Below are 18,210 nucleotides of genomic sequence, written 5' to 3'. Positions count from 1 at the left end.
GGATAGCATAACGGCTAGAGGAGTGTAGAGCGGTACAAGGGGGCAAAGCCCAGGCCTGACCCCGGCACCGGGCGGAGCAAACACTGTGACTTTACATACCTTTCATGCCTGATAAGTGCGGGGTCACACACATTTCCACTATCATCTTCAGGCAGTCTGACACTTCCTTTGAACTTCCAACCTCAGGAAGAACTGATGGTGTATTGGTTTCACTGTGGACAGCCCAGCTCATACCATGACAACTGGATGAGAGAGCAAGAGTGAGGCGGAGATAGCAAACAAAATGTCTGTCACACGTCACCACACCATCCTGTCTGATTTTCTTACCTTCACACAAGGTTATCAGAAGGTGACATTGAGAGATAAGGGGGGTGTTAGAAGGAGAGGGAGAGCGATGAAAGGAAGGAATAAGAACAGTTCTTACTTTTTCCATTTCCTTCTCTCCCTCCACCTTAATTTATTTTTCTTAACTTAATTCAGAGTCCACAACCGCAGAGTAGAGACAGGCTGATGGACCATTATTATATATTTACAAACTTTTAAAAATGTTTTATTTACAAACTTTAATTGGCCGTTATCGAGTCACGGATGTCTGTTTGTCGCTTTGAATTCTGTAGCCCTCTTTACTCTGTCTCTCACAACCACACACAACTTCTTCCTTTCCTATAAATTGGTGATTGATAACATAATCAATCCCTCTGTGTCAGTGTAATCTCCCAAAACATTCCAGAGAAACAAAGACACTTGATTTAGTCTTTGAATTACTGTGATGTAGGACCTGTCAACTTCCTCCTGAACACACAACAATTCCGCAGTGACAGTGACAGTGACAGTGACAGAGACAGCAGACTTCCCTGGTTCTTGATTAACCATGACATTATCTAATTGCATTACAATTACAAATTGCAATATGCAGACAGTGGAAGTGAATCCCAATTAATATTTTTATATGGAATATTACTTAGAAACATTGCTGCTTGGCATACCTATTGGGATCTTTGGATGAAAGCAAGAAGACCAGTGTATGGGGACCCGAAGCTGGCACATTAAATGAGAATGATGTAACAGTATGTCGCAGTATGTCACTGTGTACTTCACTCCAAACAACCCCTCTATGTGTCCATGCAGTCACCATCTCACTGGGAAAAAACTGGTTGAATCAACGTTGTTTTCACGTCATTTCAACAAACAACTTTGCAAAAAGTCATCAACTTAAAAGTATTTTGGGAATGTTTGTCTTTTTTTCACCCAATTTTTCATGGTTCCAATTTTGGTTCATTTCTTGTTAGTTGACAATCCAATCAAATGTAAATCAAAGTACTTTGAGCAACATTTGTGCCCAGTGGGACATCTATAAGTGAACACTATTGAGATACTATACCTCTCTTAGACTGTGGCTACTATCAACCCATTCATACTGAATTTCTGTTTTGCTTCATTTGCCATCAGCCACACACAGCACACAAAACAAACCCAATAGGGCCTTATTGAAAGGTGGGATGAAATCAGCAAGAGCCTCTTGTATCGCAGCTTAGGCCTGCAGGGATCTGACCAGAAATATGGTATTGTTTATCTGATGACTCAAAAGACAATTTCAAAAACTTTACATGGATATATACTGATACAAACAAACAACACAAACAGGTTGGAGAGCCTTGGAAAATGCCCCAGGGAGAAAAGAGCTGGTCGACTCAACAGTGGAACTGACTTTCAGATCAAAGATGAGATGGTACAAGAGGCCACACCAGAGCTTTGAATTAAAGTTACTCGAAACATTGAGTCCCACAGATTATTGGTTTTATAATCATTTTGCTAATTTCTGTCTGTGGGGTAACCTTGCCTCAGTTCAATATTTCCATCATAGTGTGAACAAACCATTAGGTTTACCCTACCATAAAGACTCCTTATATAAAAGACTCTGACCACGAGAATTATTTAAAATTGGTACAAGACTTCACAAACATTTCCTTGATTCCATCCTGAGATGATAACAGGCCTTATCCCTAACATTTCAACATCGAGGTAAACTACTGTACTATCTAAATTAATTGTGAGTGCTGAAAATGGTGGAAGACAGTCTAAAGAGGGTCAGCTTTCAAAATGTAAAATGCTCTATGCTAATTGAGAGATACAAGAGTCTTTTGAATTTAGTCCTGTGCTATCTCTCTCTAAGAACAAATGTTGAAGGTTGTGTTGTTTTTTATGACACATCAAGTTCTGACATCATGATTTTCCTCAGCAGGAGATGCACTCAGAGAGACTGTGTGCATGTGCATGTGCGCGTGTGTGTGCGTGTGTGTGCGTGTGTTTATGCTAGACACCCTGGGAGCTAATTGTCCCAAAATGTGGTAGAGAAGTCTGTGGATTTGTCCCAGGCATGGAACTACCAGCCATAACTAAACTACAATCCAGTATCTAGTTTAGAGCATTTCTTATCTAAACACTCTTAGAAAAAGGGTTCCAAAAGGGTTCTTTGACTGTCCCCATAGGATAACCTTTTCTTGGTTCCATATAGAAACCTTTCTGGTTTCAAAAATATTCTACCTGGAACCAAAAGGGTTCTTCAAAGGGTTATTCTATTGGGACAACAGAAGAATGCTTTTAGGTTCTAGATAGCACCTTTTTTCCCAAGAGTGTATATTCAACATCATACAGAAAACATCCAATTATACAATGTCTAACTATAAAAAGCTTTTTTAGATGTTAAACTAGGATGGGAGTGCGTTCAAAGTTGAACCATTACGGCAGAAGCAGCCTCCGTCCCTCCCAGGACTCCAGACTCCACCTGTGATGAACAGCAGGCCTAAACTCACGAAGATAACTCAATGTGTGTGTTGACTCGTCTGTGTGTAATCATGCAAACCAACAAATCTAAAACCAACCACAACCATCACCACTACCATCTCCCACAGGCTCTAAGGCAAACTATAGGCCTACATGTCAGACTCCCCTCCTTCTCCTTGCCTCTCCAGGATTCCAGGATATTAATTTTTAACTAATGCCAGATGGACTGGGCCGAGGGGGCTGAGGGGGAGGAAAGGGAAAGGCAAGGCTGGGCACGGCCTTGTGGGTAGTTTAGTTCAGCATGGCCACCGTCTGCCTCAGCAACCATAGCGACAGGAGGAATTGAGCTAGAAGAGATGGAAGCTCCAGGGTCTTGCGTCACCCCTTTTGGGAAGTCCAAGCTATGGAGTGAAGGGGTCATGTCGAGGCAAGGGTGATGTCAACAACCCCACAGAGTTACAGGTCCCTCTTAACACTGGGATAACAAGCTCAACTGCCAAAACTCTCTCGCTCATCAACATTTTCTACAATCTCTACAAAGATCTGCCACCATGAAAGGTAATTGAAAAATCACCCCCTCCCTTTCGCAGGTAGTGTGATGTTCTTTAAACTGTGTATAGACATTTCTTTATAGACAGGTAATCCCATTGGGATGAATGGGATTATTGAGTGCTCCTATCTCGTCAAGCAATTGGGTGCTGTACATTTCCTCAACTAATGATTAACAACCCAAGCTTTGCTTTTGGATATGCAGTGTATAGCTTTTCTACTCGCATACTGTACTCTCACTAACCTATAGAAGTTATGTAATCACTGGGCATGTGGGTGTGTAGTGAAAAGGAAAATAACTCAGCCTTTCTTTGATCTTCTTTCTTTGGAAGTGATTATCTTTACTGTATGGCTTTGACAGTAGATAGTTTCTCATCAATAAGATGAATGGGGGCCTCCCGGGTGGCGCAGTGGTCTAGGGCACTGCATCGCAGTGCAAGCTGCGCCACCAGAGTCTCTGGGTTCGCGCCCAGGCTCTGTCGCAGCCGGCCGCGCCCGGTAGGTCCGTGGGGCGACGCACAATTGGCATAGCGTCGTCCGGGTTAGGGAGGGTTTGGCCGGTAGGGATATCCTTGTCTCATCGCGCTCCAGCGACTCCTGTGGCGGGCCGGGCGCAGTGCGCGCTAACCAAGGGGGCCAGGTACATGGTGTTTCCTCCGACACATTGGTGCGGCTGGCTTCCGGGTTGGAGGCGCGCTGTGTTAAGAAGCAGTGCGGCTTGGTTGGGTTGTGCTTCGGAGGACGCATGGCTTTCGACCTTCGTCTCTCCCGAGCCCGTACGGGAGTTGTAGCGATGAGACAAGATAGTAATTACTAGCGATTGGATACCACGAAAATTGGGGAGAAAAGGGGGTCAAATTTAAAATAAATAAATAATAAACAAAAAAATAAGATGAATGGGACTGATACTGAACCACCTGTGAAGCTACACCGTCCTTGATTAAAACAGCCCGTTCCAAAATATAACTGATTAGCATACCAAGGTGATGGTGGGGGTGAGGAATCTGGCCCGGGCAGGGCTCCTGTGCTACCACCGAAGCTCACTCCTGGGCTACAATATCCGGACCCCTTCTACTGCCGGTACGGGGCACGGAACCCCATCGATCCTCTACGACTGGAATACCGACATAATCTGCCCGAGGACTCCAACAGGCCCCTCAGGCGCAACGCCCGCTGAAGGACCATTCTGCTAACCTGCTAGCTACCTATAGCTACCTGGAACCCTACTAATTCCACGACTGGTCTATCGACATCACCGCACGAAGAGGCAATAACAGACTTACCCCCATCGCGACATTCCCCCAAAGGCTAACTTGCTAGCCCCGGTCTGCTTACTGCTAGCTTGCCTGCCCCGGTCCGCTAACTGCTAGCTTGCCTTCCCCGGTCTGCGAACTGCTAGCCCCTGCTAACTGCTTGCTTGCTAACCTGGTCTGCTAACTGCTAGCTTGTTTAGCCCCGGCCTACTAACTGTTAGCCTGTTAGCATCGGCCTGCTAACTGTCTGAATCGCCGTGTCCCCAGTCAGCCCAACCACTCACTGGACCCATATGTTCACTTGGCTACGCATGCCTCTCTCTAATGTCAATATGCCTCGTCCATTACTGTCCTGGTTAGTGATTACTGTCTTATTTCACTGTAGAGCCTCTAGCCCTGCTCAATATGCCTTAACCAACCATGTTGTTCCACCTCCTACATATGCGATAACATCATCTGGTTTAAACGTCTCTAGAGACTATATCTCTCTCATCATTACTCAATGCCTAGGTTTACCTCCAATGCACTCTCTTCCAACCATACCTTTGTCTGAACACTATGCTTTGAATCTATGCTATCGAGCCCAGAAACCTGCTCCTTTTACTCTCTGTTCCGAACGTGCTAGACGGCCAGTTCGTATAGCATTTAGTCGTACCCTTATCCTACTTCTCCTCTGTTCCTCTGGTGATGTAGAGGTTAATCCAGGTCCTGCAGTGCCTAGCCCCACTCCCACTCCCCAGGTGCTCTCATTTGTTGACTTCTGTAACCGTAAAAGCCTTGGTTTCATGCATGTTAACATTAGAAGCCTACTCCCTAAGTTTGTTTTACTCACTGCTTTAGCACACTCTGCCAACCCGGATGTCTTAGCCGTGTCTGAATCCTGGCTTAGGAAGACCACCAAAACCCCTGAAATCTCCATCGCTAACTATAACATTTTCCGCCAAGATAGAACTGCCAAAGTGGGCGGTGTTGCAATCTACTGCAAAGATAGCCTGCAGAGTTCTGTATTACTATCCAAGTCTGTACCCAAAGAATTCGAGCTTCTACTTCAAAAATTCACCTTTCCAGAAACAAGTCTCTCACTGTTGCCGCTTGCTATAGACCTCCCTCTGCCCCCAGCTGTGCCCTCGATACCATATGTGAATTGATTGCCCCCCATCTATCTTCTGAGCTCGTGCTACTAGGTGACCTAAACTGGGACATGCTTAACACCCCGTCCATCCTACAATCTAAGCTTGATGCCCTCAATCTCACACAAATTATCAATGAACCTACCAGGTACAACTCCAAATCCGTAAACACGGGCACCCTCATAGATGTCATCCTAACTAACTCGCCCTCCAAATACACCTCTGCTGTTTTCAATCAAGATCTCAGTGATCACTGCCTCATTGCCTGCATCCGTAATGGGTCTGCGACCAAACGACCACCCCTCATCACTGTCAAACGCTCCCTAAAACACTTCTGCGAGCAGGCCTTTCTAATCGACCTGGCCGGGCTATCCTGGAATGACATTGACCTCATCCCGTCAGTAGATGATGCCTGGCTATTCTTTAAAAGTGCCTTCCTCACCATCTTAAATAAGCATGCCCCATTCAAAAGAAATAGAACTAGGAATAGATATAGTCCTTGGTTCACTCCAGACCTGTCTGCCCTTGACCAGCACAAAAACATCCTGTGGCGTTCTGCATTAGCATCGAATAGCCCCCATGATATGCAACTTTTCAGGGAAGTTAGGAACAAATACACACAGGCAATTAGGAAAGCTAAGGCTAGCTTTTTCAAACCGAAATTTGCATACTGTAGTACTAACTCAAAAAAGTTCTGGGACACTGTAAAGTCCATGGAGAATAAGAGCACCTCCTCCCAGCTGCCCACTGCTCTGAGGCTAGGAAACACTGTCACCACTGATAAATCCACTATAATTGAGAATTTCAATAAGCATTTCTCTACGAATGGCCATGCTTTCCACCTGGCTACCCCTACCCCGGTCAACTGCCCGGCACCCTCCACAGCAACCCGCCAAAGCCCCTACCATTTCTCCTTCACCCAAATCCAGATAGCTGATGTTCTGAAAGAGCTACAAAATCTGGACCTTTACAAATCAGCCAGACTAGACAATCTGGACCCTCTCTTTCTAAAATTATTTCCACACATGTTATTAAGCAATGTATGTCTTTGGAATTCAATGACTGGGGACATCAATGTAATTTAGATAATCTGCATAATAGAATTTGGCCTTCAGCAGAGGCTATCCTGTTGTTGTTCTGTAGCAGAGCCACTCTGATAAGAATAGAACAAAGTAAAATGACTAGAGGCAAAAAAATTGAATTCATAGCCTCTAACCCCATTTGACATGTTGGAGCTGGTATTTGACGAGAGAGATGTGTGTGTGTGTGTGTTTATAGGCCTGTGACTGTCATGGATTTTGGATGACGGTAATTGGTCAGCCAAATGATAATCGTAAATAGCAAGTCGGAAGTTTACATACACTTAGGTTGAAGTCATTAAAACTCATTTTTCAACCACTCCACAAATTTCTTGTTAACAAACTATAGTTTTGGCATATCTGTTAGGACATCTACTTTGTGCCATGACACAAGTAATTTTTTCAACAATTGTTTACAGACAGATTATTTCACTTATAATTCACTGTATCACAATTCCAGTGGGTCAGAAGTTTACATACACTAAGTTGACTGTGCCTTTAAACAGCTTGGAAAATTCCAGAAAATGATGTCATAGCTTTAGAAGCGTCTGATAGGCTAATTGACATCATTTGAGTCAACTGGAGGTGTACCTGTGGATGTATTTCAAGGCCTACCTTCAAACTCAGTGCCTCTTTGCTTGACATCATGGGAAGATCAAAAGAAATCAGCCAAGACCTCAGAAAAAAATTGGTGGACCTCCACAAGTCTGCTTCATCCTTGGGAGCAATTTCCAAATGCCTGAAGGTACCATGTTCATCTGTACAAACAATAGTACGCAAGTATAAACACCATCAGACCACGCAGCCGCCATACCGCTCAGAAAGGAAATGCGTTCTGTCTCCTCAAGATGAACGTACTTTGGTGCGAAAAGTGCAAATCAATCCCAGAACAACAGCAAAGGACCTTGTGAAGATGCTGGAGGAAACAGGTACAAAAGTATCTATATCCACAGTAAAACGAGTCCTATATAGACATAACCTGAAAGGCTGCTCAGCAAGGAAAAAGCCATTGCTCCAAAACCGCCATAAAAAAGCCAGACTACGGTTTGCAACTGCACATGGGGACAAATCGTAAATGTCCTCTGGTCTGATGAAACAAAAATAGAACTGTTTGGCCATAATGACCATCGTTATGTTTGGAGGAAAAAGGGGGAAGCTTGCAAGCCGAAGAACACCATCCCAACCGTGAAGCACGGGGGTGGCGGCATCATGTTGTGGGGGTGCTCTGCTGCAGGAGGGACTGGTGCACTTCACAAAATAGATGGCATCATGAGAAAGGAAAATTATGTGGATATATTGAAGCAACATCTCAAGACATCAGTCAGGAAGTTAAAGCTTGGTCGCAAATGGGTCTTCCAAATGGACAATGACCCCAAGCATACTTCCAAAGTTGTGGAAAAAATGGCTTAAGGACAACAAAGTCAAGGTATTGGAGTAGCCATCACAACGCAATGACCTCAATCCTATATGAAAATGTGTGGGCAGAACTGAAAAAGCGTGTGTGAGCAAGGAGGCCTACAAACATGACTCAGTTACACCAGCTGTCAGGAGGAATGGGCCAAAATTCACCCAACTTATTGTGGGAAGCTTGTGGAAGCCTACCCGAAACATTTGACCCAAGTTAAACAATTTAAAGGCAATGCTACCAAATACTAATTGAGTGTATGTAAACTTCTGACCCACTGGGAATGTGATGAAAGAAATAAAAGCTGAAAGAAATAATTTTCTCTACTATTATTCGGACATTTCACATTCTTAAAATAAAGACAGGGAAGTTTTACTAGGATTAAATGTCAGGAATTGTGAAAAACTGAGTTTAAATGTATTTGGCTAAGGGGTATGTAAACTTCTGACTTCAACTGTAGGTTGATAAACGCCCGATTCACATGATTCCTTGGCTTGTGTAATTAAACTGATTGAAATTAAACAAGAACCAATCTGGTCTTTCATAATACAAAATATTGTGAAAAAAGGTTACGACATTGATAAATGTCTTGTTGTGTTCTGTCCAAACATTTCTTCAAAGTAGATAAAAAATTCAGACTTTGCCAAATGTTTTTGGCTGTTGCTCTTTTTGTGTGCAGTCAATTGGGTTGCTTGATAGAGATGGCAGACACACACACACACACAATATGGGGAAGATTACATTTCCGGAAATGTTCCATGGGAGCCCTGGAATTTGGGGAATTTTGATTAAATTCATCAAAAACAGTTAGCTTATAACAGTGAACCTTTTTTGTGGGATACACAAGGCAATTCTAGGTCTTGTGGCATCTTTTTGTTAAACTATCCCCAATTCAATGGAATTGCAACCCTCTGCATGCACAGTGCATTCTTCCATCACATGTGCAGTGCACTCTTCCATCACATCTACAGATGATTCTCAAGATCCTGCACACTAATGAGATGCTATTGAGCCCACACTACTACACTGTCTGAGCCAAGGACTACATGCTTTCTGGTAAGTTTTGATTACAATACTGGGTGGGGTGAATATATTTTATTTGACATACATAATTTTTTTGTTAACTGGTGAATAGTAGCCTACAGCAAAGTGTGTTTAAATAATTTCTAACTTGTTAACAATTTCTGCTGGTTCGTTTTTACTAACATGTGGGTTTTAACTTGCTAATTGAGGAGTGTTAATTCACCTGTTTCCATATACAGTATGTTTCATTTTAAAACATTTATCTTACAAAGGAGTTGTTTAATCTAACTCCTTAGCTATTTATCTGTACATGGAATTGTATTTGGGTTTGTTTTACTCATTTCTTTCTAATCTTTACAGGAACATGTGTGGAGACATTTCACTGCAGCTAATGTAGAATGAAAAGCTGTGTACATTTGCAAATACTGTGCCAAATCATATGTGAAGAATGCAACGAAGATGCAGAATCATCTGGCCAATAAGGTTCCCTCAGCGCTCACAACAAGTAACCTCTGACAAAAGTCCCTCTACTTCTATTCGAGGTGAAAATGATGAATCGGTCACCTTATCCATAGCAACAGCTCATGTTCCTACTGGAATCAGAAGTTTTTTTGACTCAATGGAGGAACGTAGTCAGAGAAATGCTGATGAATGTCTTGCTCGAGCTGTGTACGCAACTGGTTCACCTCTGATGCTCACAGGAAATGTGTATTGGAAGAGATATCTGAGTGTTCTTCGCCCAGCATACACCCCTCCAACCAGACATGCTTTATCTACTCATTTGCTGGATGCAGAGTTCAACAGAGTTCAAGTGAATGTCAATCAAATCATAGAGAAAGCAGACTGTATTGCAATCATCTCTGATGGGTGGTTGAATGTTCGTGGGCAAGGAATAATTAACTACATCATCTCCACCCCTCAACCAGTATTCTACAAGAGCACAAACACAAGGGACAACAGACACACGGGTCTCTACATTGCAGATGAGCTGAAGGCAGTCAATGACCTTGGACCACAGATGTCACACCCTGGCCATAGAGAGGCTTTTATTCTCTCTTTTGGTTAGGCCAGGGTGTGACTAGGGTGGGCATTCTAGTTTCTTTATTTCTATGTTTTCTGTTTCTATGTTTTGGCCGGGTATGGTTCTCAATCAGGGACAGCTGTCTATCGTTGTCTCTGATTGGGAATCATACTTAGGCAGCCTGTTTTTCCACCTTAGTTGTGGGTAGTTGTCTGTGTTAGTGGCCTGTATAGCCCTAGTCAGCTTCACATTCTTTTAGTTGTTTCTTGTTTTTGTTGGCGACATTCATAAATAAAAAGAAATGTACGCTCACCACGCTGCACCTTGGTCCGGTCATTTCCACCCTGACGACGTTCGTGACAACAGACGGTAGTTGACAGAATGCACTGGTGACAGAATGCTGTGAACATGAAGGCTGCTTGGTCTAAAGTGGAGGAGTCCTACCCTAACATCACACCCATTGGCTGTGCTGCTCATGCATTGAATCTGCTCCTCAAGGACATCATGGCACTGAAAACAATGAATACACTGTACAAGAGAGCCAATGAAATGGTTAGGTATGTGAAGGGTCATGAAGTTATAGCAACAATCTACCTCACCAAGCAAAGTGAGAAGAATAAGAACACCACATTGAAGCTGCCCGGCAACACCTATTGGGGTGGTGTTGTCATCATGTTTGACAGTCTCCTGGAGGACAAGAAGTCTCTCCAAGAAATGCCCATATCACAGTCTGCCGATATGGACAGCCCCATCAAGAGGATCCTCCTCGATGATGTATTTTGGGAGACAGTGGTAAGCAGCCTGAAACTCCTGAAACCTATAGCAGTAGCCATTGCACGGATTGAGGGAGACAATGCAATCCTGTCTGATGTTCAGACTCTGCTTGCAGATGTAAGAGAAGAAATCCGTACTGCCCTGCCCACCACTGTTGCTAGCAGAGGAAACTGCAGTTCTGAAATACATCAAAAGCGTGAAGACTTCTGCCTGAAGCCCATACACGCCACAGTGTACATGTTGGACCCCAGTATGCTGGCAAGAACATGGTGTCATCAATACCGTGTCTCGCCACCTTGGCATGGATGAGGGCAAGGTTCTTGGCAGTCTGGCGAAGTACACTTCTAAGCAAGGGCTTTGGGATGGAGATGCAATATGGCAATCGTGCCAACATATCTCATCAGCCATCTGGTGGAAGGGACTTTGTGGATCTGAGACTCTTTCCCCTGTTGCTTCCATCATCCTCCAAATCCCACCAACATCAGCCGCCTCAGAGCGCAACTGGTCCTTGTTTGGGAACACACACACCAAAAGGACGCAACAGGCGGACCAATACAAGTGTTGACAAATTGGTGGCCATCCGGGCAAATGTGAGGCTTTTTGAGCCTGACAATGAGCCATCCTCAACAAGGTTGGAAAGTGACAGTGAAGATGAGGCCTCAGAGTCTGATGTTCAAGAGGTGGACATTGAGGTGGTCCAGGGAGAAGACATGGAAGCCTGAGAGGAAGACAACCAAAGCTTTAGTTTCTAGACTATCATTTTACAGAATAGTCAACTCATTTAATTAAAGTTCAATTCGTAACTAAATAGTTTTTTTTATTTCTATTGGAAGGATTCAATCATTTGCAATTCTGTCTACTTATGATAAGGTAAAAGGTTTATGTTCCTGTCTCCATATGATATGGTAAATATATCCAATGCAAAAAACATCTACATTTAAATGGTATTAATATTAATCCCGTTAATTCCCATATATTCCCAATACATCCCACGGAAATTTCCACCTCTGAATATTCCCCAAAATGTGCAACCCTACTAACAAAACAAGAGAAAAATCCACAGCCATATTTTGAAATTGCACCTTGTATATTCTAGTATTCTAACTCACAACAGAAAGTTGAGACCTTGACCCATCCCTGTTCTAAAACCACAACAATGCTTAAACCACATCAGGAGACCACTTTTAAGGTCTGTGGAAAATCTAAGACATTTTCATTTTTGAGTGTAGACACACACACACAAGGAGATATGAGTGACCACACTTTCAGTCTTTTCTCCTGGATTATTGTTAAGGCCCCTGAAGCAACAATGAAACCAGTCCAAAACAATCCAATTGCCCCTTTTTTCAGTAAAAGGGGCAATTGGGTGAAGCAACAGTTGTTGAGACAATGAATGCACCCAAACAACAGACTGAGGTCCCTGTAGCACGCAAACCGTCTCTGGCGTCATTTCCTCATCATAATAGTGTGCGTATTTATTTATTGGTCCCTAGGGATGGCGGCAGGGGGTGGTGAGGTGGGGGAACATATTGTGAAAGGCTTCCTCTCTCTTGATGAGTGCTGAGGAAAAGGTCACAGCACTGCTGGTGAGTGTGACAGATGTGTGTCTATGTGCTACGGTGGGCTGGGGGGGGCTGTTACAATATCTTTTCACACCACACACACATATATTTTTTTGCACATTGAGCACTCCTGCCCCTCACTCTCTCCAACCATAGCGTGAGATGAGTGTTGGTGTTGTTGTAGTATTACTTGTCTCTGAGCTGAAATCTGAATATGAAGCAGGTCTGTCTGATCCTCAAACCATCTGCTGTTCTGAAACAAACGGACAACCACCACAACATGTAAATCAACTGCTGATTGTGTGCTCTGACAGAACAGAGTTACAACCAGGAAGTATTTTTGTACTCTCATATACTGTGTAGGCTAACCCAAATGTTCCACTTGCTACTTTATGACTTAAGTCTTTTCTTGTTTGAGTCAGTCATATTTCCACTATAACTCGTCCATGGGTATTCTTCTAAATGGAGTTGTACAAATGGCTGTTTCAAGCATTGGAGATTTGCTGATAAATAAATGGGAGTTTAGTTTATTTTGATTCCTAACTGGGCCATGGCAGATATTATATTCAGGAAACAGCCTTTTTACTAAATTATTATTTATATTTTACACCGGTCCTAATCTAATGAAACATTGCATCCCCTACGATGGCTTTTTCCCAGGCAGGTGTATGAGCAATAAAAAACATATGTCTATGAAGGTCTTTGGGTTAAACATTTTCCGACTGTTAATGCTAAATAGACACTTTAAAGTGGGAATCAGTAGTTAAAGAACTAAAGTAATCTCTGTTTCGGTAAAATGGGCCTGGAGAAATGTAACCACTCTCAAATTCATAGACAGAGCTATGGATGCCAGGACTGACCATCCATGATATTAAAATAATAGATTTAACCATGTTTTGCAGCTATATAGTTTATATTTACTTTGTTTACAAACACTGGAGTAAAACAAGCTTGTATTTTGGGTTCTGATGGGGTATGGCAGTTGGACTAAGCTCATGAGGCATTTATAAGTTATATTCTTCAAGAATCAATGGGTACATATAATTCATTTATAATTCCAAACATGGATGTAGCAACTGCAGATTGCCCCTTTAACCTAAATACATAAAACAACTCATAAGTTCTGCGCACACAGGTCAACTGCACTCCATCAAAATGCATGGCTTAGTGTGGCCATTCTACCAGATCTCAGTTAGACAACTTTTTTTTATTTTTCTTCCTCTAAAGGGGTTAGACAACCTTAACTAAAAGCCATAATCAATCACACCATGATGCCTGTGAATTTGGAATAAGCCAAAGACAACAGTCTTCTGGCGCTCCATAAAGTACACATTTGGATCCATGTAACCAAAACAACGAAGTTCACAGTGTGAAAACAAAAAGAAACATGGTAAGTCACACATGCTTTCTTGTTGAACAGAAATACTCAGATGTAGTATTTGTTCCAGGACATGGATTACCTGTTTTGTTTGAACAAATTCCTAATTTGACTAAGTCCATAATTTGCTCACCTCTGGTTAAATATGATGAACTGCAGACCAACAAAAAGCAAAGGGCCAGGGTAATTAGCCCAATGACAGAGTCTGTTTAGCAGGAAATACCTACAGATCTGATATGTTGACTGCAGCTCCCTTATAATGTCGCAGGGCTCTTGACCTCTGTTAATATATGTCTTCTCTGGAGACGTTTTTATACCCGTGTGGGAACGGGAGAGGGAAGCTCATAGAGAACCAATCGAGAGGCTTATCTATCTATTTGTTGACTCACTTGACTTTGCAAAGAAAGTGATAGATTGGAGTAGCAATGAATTGTGTTTGCTTTGTACTCACTGTGTCCATTTCCTCAAAGGCAGCAGAAGGGTAAACTGAACCAAAATACAGTGGAAAAAAATTGAGGGCAAAAATTTGAGGGGTTTCATAAAACTGCTGTATCATCTAATGACGCCGATCTTATTATCTCTGTCTGTCCTGGGGACAGGCCATCTGCAGCAGTGAGTTGTCTGATCTGCACAGCATCGATTGAGCTCATAATTCTTGCTCAGGCTGCCAGGGCATCCATGCCCTGCAGCAAGGATCAAAAGCTAATATCCACGCTTAACAAGCCATGCTGCTACGAATCATTCAGAGGGCAGGGGCCATCAAATATCATAGGTAATAAGTGAGACACATACACACACACAATCGTAAATGTGAAAACAAGCACATACAGTTTAGCTATTTTTGTACAGCTGTGTCAACAAAGAAATCTATGTCATGAGGGCTTAGGCTGAATAAATAACATGCTCCAAGAAGGTTATTTTTAGGCTGTTCTTAGGCTGAAAAGCCTAACCATAATGAAATAAGTTCCAGACAGAAATTAAAACGAAAAGACACTGTGCCAACCCACTGAACATTAACAGATTTGCTCTCACAATATGTAGAATACAAAGCTGTGAATAAAGTGTAGTGAATATAGGGGACCCACCTCGGCCATCTTGCTTGATGTTGTGGAGCAGGTCAGAGTAGTTGACTGGTCCAGTGTTCTCCTCAAACACCAGGTCCACCGAGGTGATGTTGTTCAAGTGCAGCTCTGTGTAGAGGCCCTCCACAGCGAAGTAGCACGGTCGGTCGTCCTTCTTGTTGTCACTGAACATGAGCAGCACCTGCTCCTTCCACTCAAAGTGCTTGCAGATATGGAGGCCGAACTTGCCCAGCTTCTTGTGCGTGGGGCCCGTGTTGGTGATGGACGGGTACATGTTGATGCCGTTGAAGCCCACGGCTGGGGCGCCCGCCGTTACCATGGGGATGTCCCAGTGGGTGGTGAAGAGGCCCACTGGGGAGGAGGTGTAGTCACAGCCCGGCCCGATGAAAGCCCAGGGGTCGTGGGCGAACTTAAGGTCAACAGCCATGAGTGGGGCGATGGACTCAGAGCAGATGCCCTCCTCGTTCTCGCTGTTCTCAAACACGTAACCCAGGTGGTGGCCAGGGAGGAGCGCTGGGTCAGTGTTGATGGTGTCAATGGCTCGGTCCAGAGCCGGACCCACACGGGGCCAGGCCCAGGGGTAGGCAGTGTTTCTCTGTGGCAGGATGATGGCCAGCGTGATGTTCCGGTGCTGCCGATGGTCCCGGTGCTCTCTGGGGCGTCGGTGTGAATCACGGTGCCGGGAGGACTTGCCAGACTGGACCCACTGGAGACAGGCACCCAGCAGCAGAAGAAGAACCAGCAACAGTTTCTCTCCCTCCATCCTCATCCTGCTAGGCTGCTGAATAATGTCCTTGTGAATTATTTATCCTGTCGAGCTTAAGAGGAAGACACAGGGAGACTATTGTACACACACACAGACACACACGAAAGGCTCAGTTTGGAGTCTCTTCATGTCGGTTCAACTCTGTTCAAAGAGCTGTTTTGCTTCGTCACAGCTGAATTCCCTCAAACTATTTTTCTTCATGTCACGTTTGAGTGGCCTTTGCACTAACATGTTATAGAACATATATGAGAGGGTGACTCCCTTATACCAGACTGGAGTTACTGAGTTACTGGGCAGTTCTGTCCCCTCAAATCAGATTTATACTCAGGAGTTGAGAATATAAATGGAATAATTAACCATGCATCAAAGAATGTCAACGTGTGTGACAAAATACTTGTCACGGCTCCCTTTAGTAAGTTATGGTGAAGGTGAACTTTCCTAGATAACTACATGGTTGTTAATTGCCTCTATCAAACTGATGGACCATTAAGCTTGCACCTGACAGGATATGCATTGATTTAATTGTTTAACTGCACTCGTTGAGACTTGTTTAGCATCAAAGCCTGGTACACCAACAAATACCAAAACAATGGAGCAATTATCGAAAGTGCTTTGCATGGCATTTTCACATGCATGTAGGCTAGATAGAGCAGTGTTCAGTCTGAGGGCAATTAACATTACTTTGATTCATTTGAAGCTATAGGCTAACGTTACATCTTGTTTATAAAGTATTTTATCAAAAACAAAAACAATTGAGTAATAGGGCGCTTAGGGTTATGATAAACTGATGTCTGAAATCAGATAAAGGATTTTTCTAGTAGATTCTAAATGTATACATAACAAAACCTTAAAACGTTATAAGGAGGGTATACCTGTTTTTTTCCAGCTAACGTTATTAGCCTTATTTTAGGCCTAAAGATTTGTTCTCACATCAGAGCCTAACGTTACACTCAAAAGTCATTTTGGAGTACATGTGGTGCACTGTCTGGCTGTAGACGATATAATTTAACATGGATTAAAATGTGTTGCAGCTACAAAAACATATTTGACATTTGCCTAAATACAATACAATTACCTTAAATTGAGTTTACTCCCTCCATGTTAAGCTCCGGTTTATGCTGACGTCTTGGCATGTGTGACTGTCAATGACTGAGGTGAAATATCAGCTGGGAGGCTCGAGCTGTGTGTGTGCAGAGGTGCTGATGGGCAAGCGACACTCGCGAAAAGGCAACGCGTGGTTCACGAAAGCGGGGGATATCGGCCAAAAAAAACATCAATGAAGTTTTTCCTTTTAGTGCGCACAAAGAAACCAGAAAAAAATAAATAGGAGAATCAACAGAATTAATGCACAGCCACAGTCAGTAATTTGAGAGGTACTAGCTCCCACCTCTTATTACCAAAGAAAACAGACTGGACAAAGTTGACGTTGGCTTTCCTGATTCAATTATTTTAGGCTAAGCAAAGACAGTCCTTGATTATTTGCTGTGTCATACAAAGTAGCATATCTCTGCAGAAAATGTGCCTGTTGTTTCATAGTTGTAGCATGAGAACTTTTTGCCTGAATTAGAAAATATTCCAGGGAAAGGCTAGCAAAGTACCAGCACTGCTCAGCACCTTTAGCTGTGTTGCAGGTCCCCAACTCAGGGAAGCTGATTCTATGCCTGCATGGGTCAGCTGTTGAACTCCAGGGTCATGAAATCCCACGGCATCAGGTAGAGAAAACGAGATGACAACAGTAGTGTGCCGTCACACACCAAGAAAATCCTCTACAGCCACAGGTCAAAGAAACGCGCACACACACACTCTGCCTCCCTTCGTCTGGTCTGAGGGTGTGTCCCGCTCCTCACACAGCTGTAGATCCCGGTGTCTGTGTGTGTATGTCTGGTTTCATGCCAGTATCCCTTGTACTCTGTCTATTTCAGTGTTACGCTGGATAGCTTGAGGCTATGGAAGTTCCATCTGAGGCAGCCTTGGCCAGTCGGAGTAGAGACTGACTGCCTGACGCTGGAACAGTGTGTATGTGCTTGTATGAAAGTGTGTATGTTCACCTTGTGGCGGCGTCTTACTCATGCACAGGGGTAGGCTTTCGTTTCTACTGGAGCGGGAGGAAAGGAGAGAGAATGCGAGAAATGAGGAGTGAATCTATACAAATATTTATTCTCAAGCAATTAGCACAGTGATAAATCATTCTACCACAGAGGAGCTGTGTTTAAAAGCATGTCCAACAGTCTATGTTGAGAGAAATGTTACCAGTTGTTGAGTGCATGCATCTTTCTCATAAAATATCGGGGGTTGAACATGTATATCAGGTTAACATGGACAGTAATAATTCTATATTGAACTGATTATGGCAGTAGACAGATTATGCAATAGTCATGTAAACACTTTACTCTGTTTATCTTAA

The 18,210-nt window shown here is 43.3% G+C and overlaps 1 protein-coding gene and 1 long non-coding RNA gene across 5 annotated transcripts in view; one reads left to right on the top strand and one right to left on the bottom strand.

Moving 5' to 3' along the window:
* Positions 1-17,805, bottom strand: part of LOC139564509 (atrial natriuretic peptide receptor 1-like) — a 70,192-nt gene extending 52,387 nt beyond the window's left edge. Inside the window, exons 1-2 of one of the 4 annotated variants that reach the window (XM_071384095.1) lie at positions 16,882-17,805; positions 15,044-15,858 (exon numbers count right to left, since the gene is read on the bottom strand). In XM_071384095.1, coding sequence (XP_071240196.1) covers positions 15,044-15,809 — 766 coding nt within the window. In that variant the 5' untranslated portion in view covers positions 15,810-15,858; positions 16,882-17,805. The remainder of the gene's footprint in view (positions 1-15,043; positions 15,859-16,881) is intronic. The other 3 variants (XM_071384092.1, XM_071384094.1, XM_071384093.1) reach the window with 3 other exon arrangements.
* On the top strand, positions 2,087-11,693 carry LOC139564513 (uncharacterized). The gene is made up of 3 exons (XR_011672760.1): positions 2,087-3,342; positions 9,172-9,256; positions 9,584-11,693. It is a non-coding gene; the product is annotated as an uncharacterized lncRNA (long non-coding RNA).
* Positions 17,806-18,210: the final 405 nt, after the last annotated feature.

Source organism: Salvelinus alpinus, chromosome 35 (assembly GCF_045679555.1).
Source record: "Salvelinus alpinus chromosome 35, SLU_Salpinus.1, whole genome shotgun sequence".
Taxonomy (NCBI): Eukaryota; Metazoa; Chordata; class Actinopteri; order Salmoniformes; family Salmonidae; genus Salvelinus; species Salvelinus alpinus.
The sequence above is the reverse complement of the archived record's forward strand: the minus strand, read 5'-3'. Positions and strand labels throughout refer to the sequence as shown.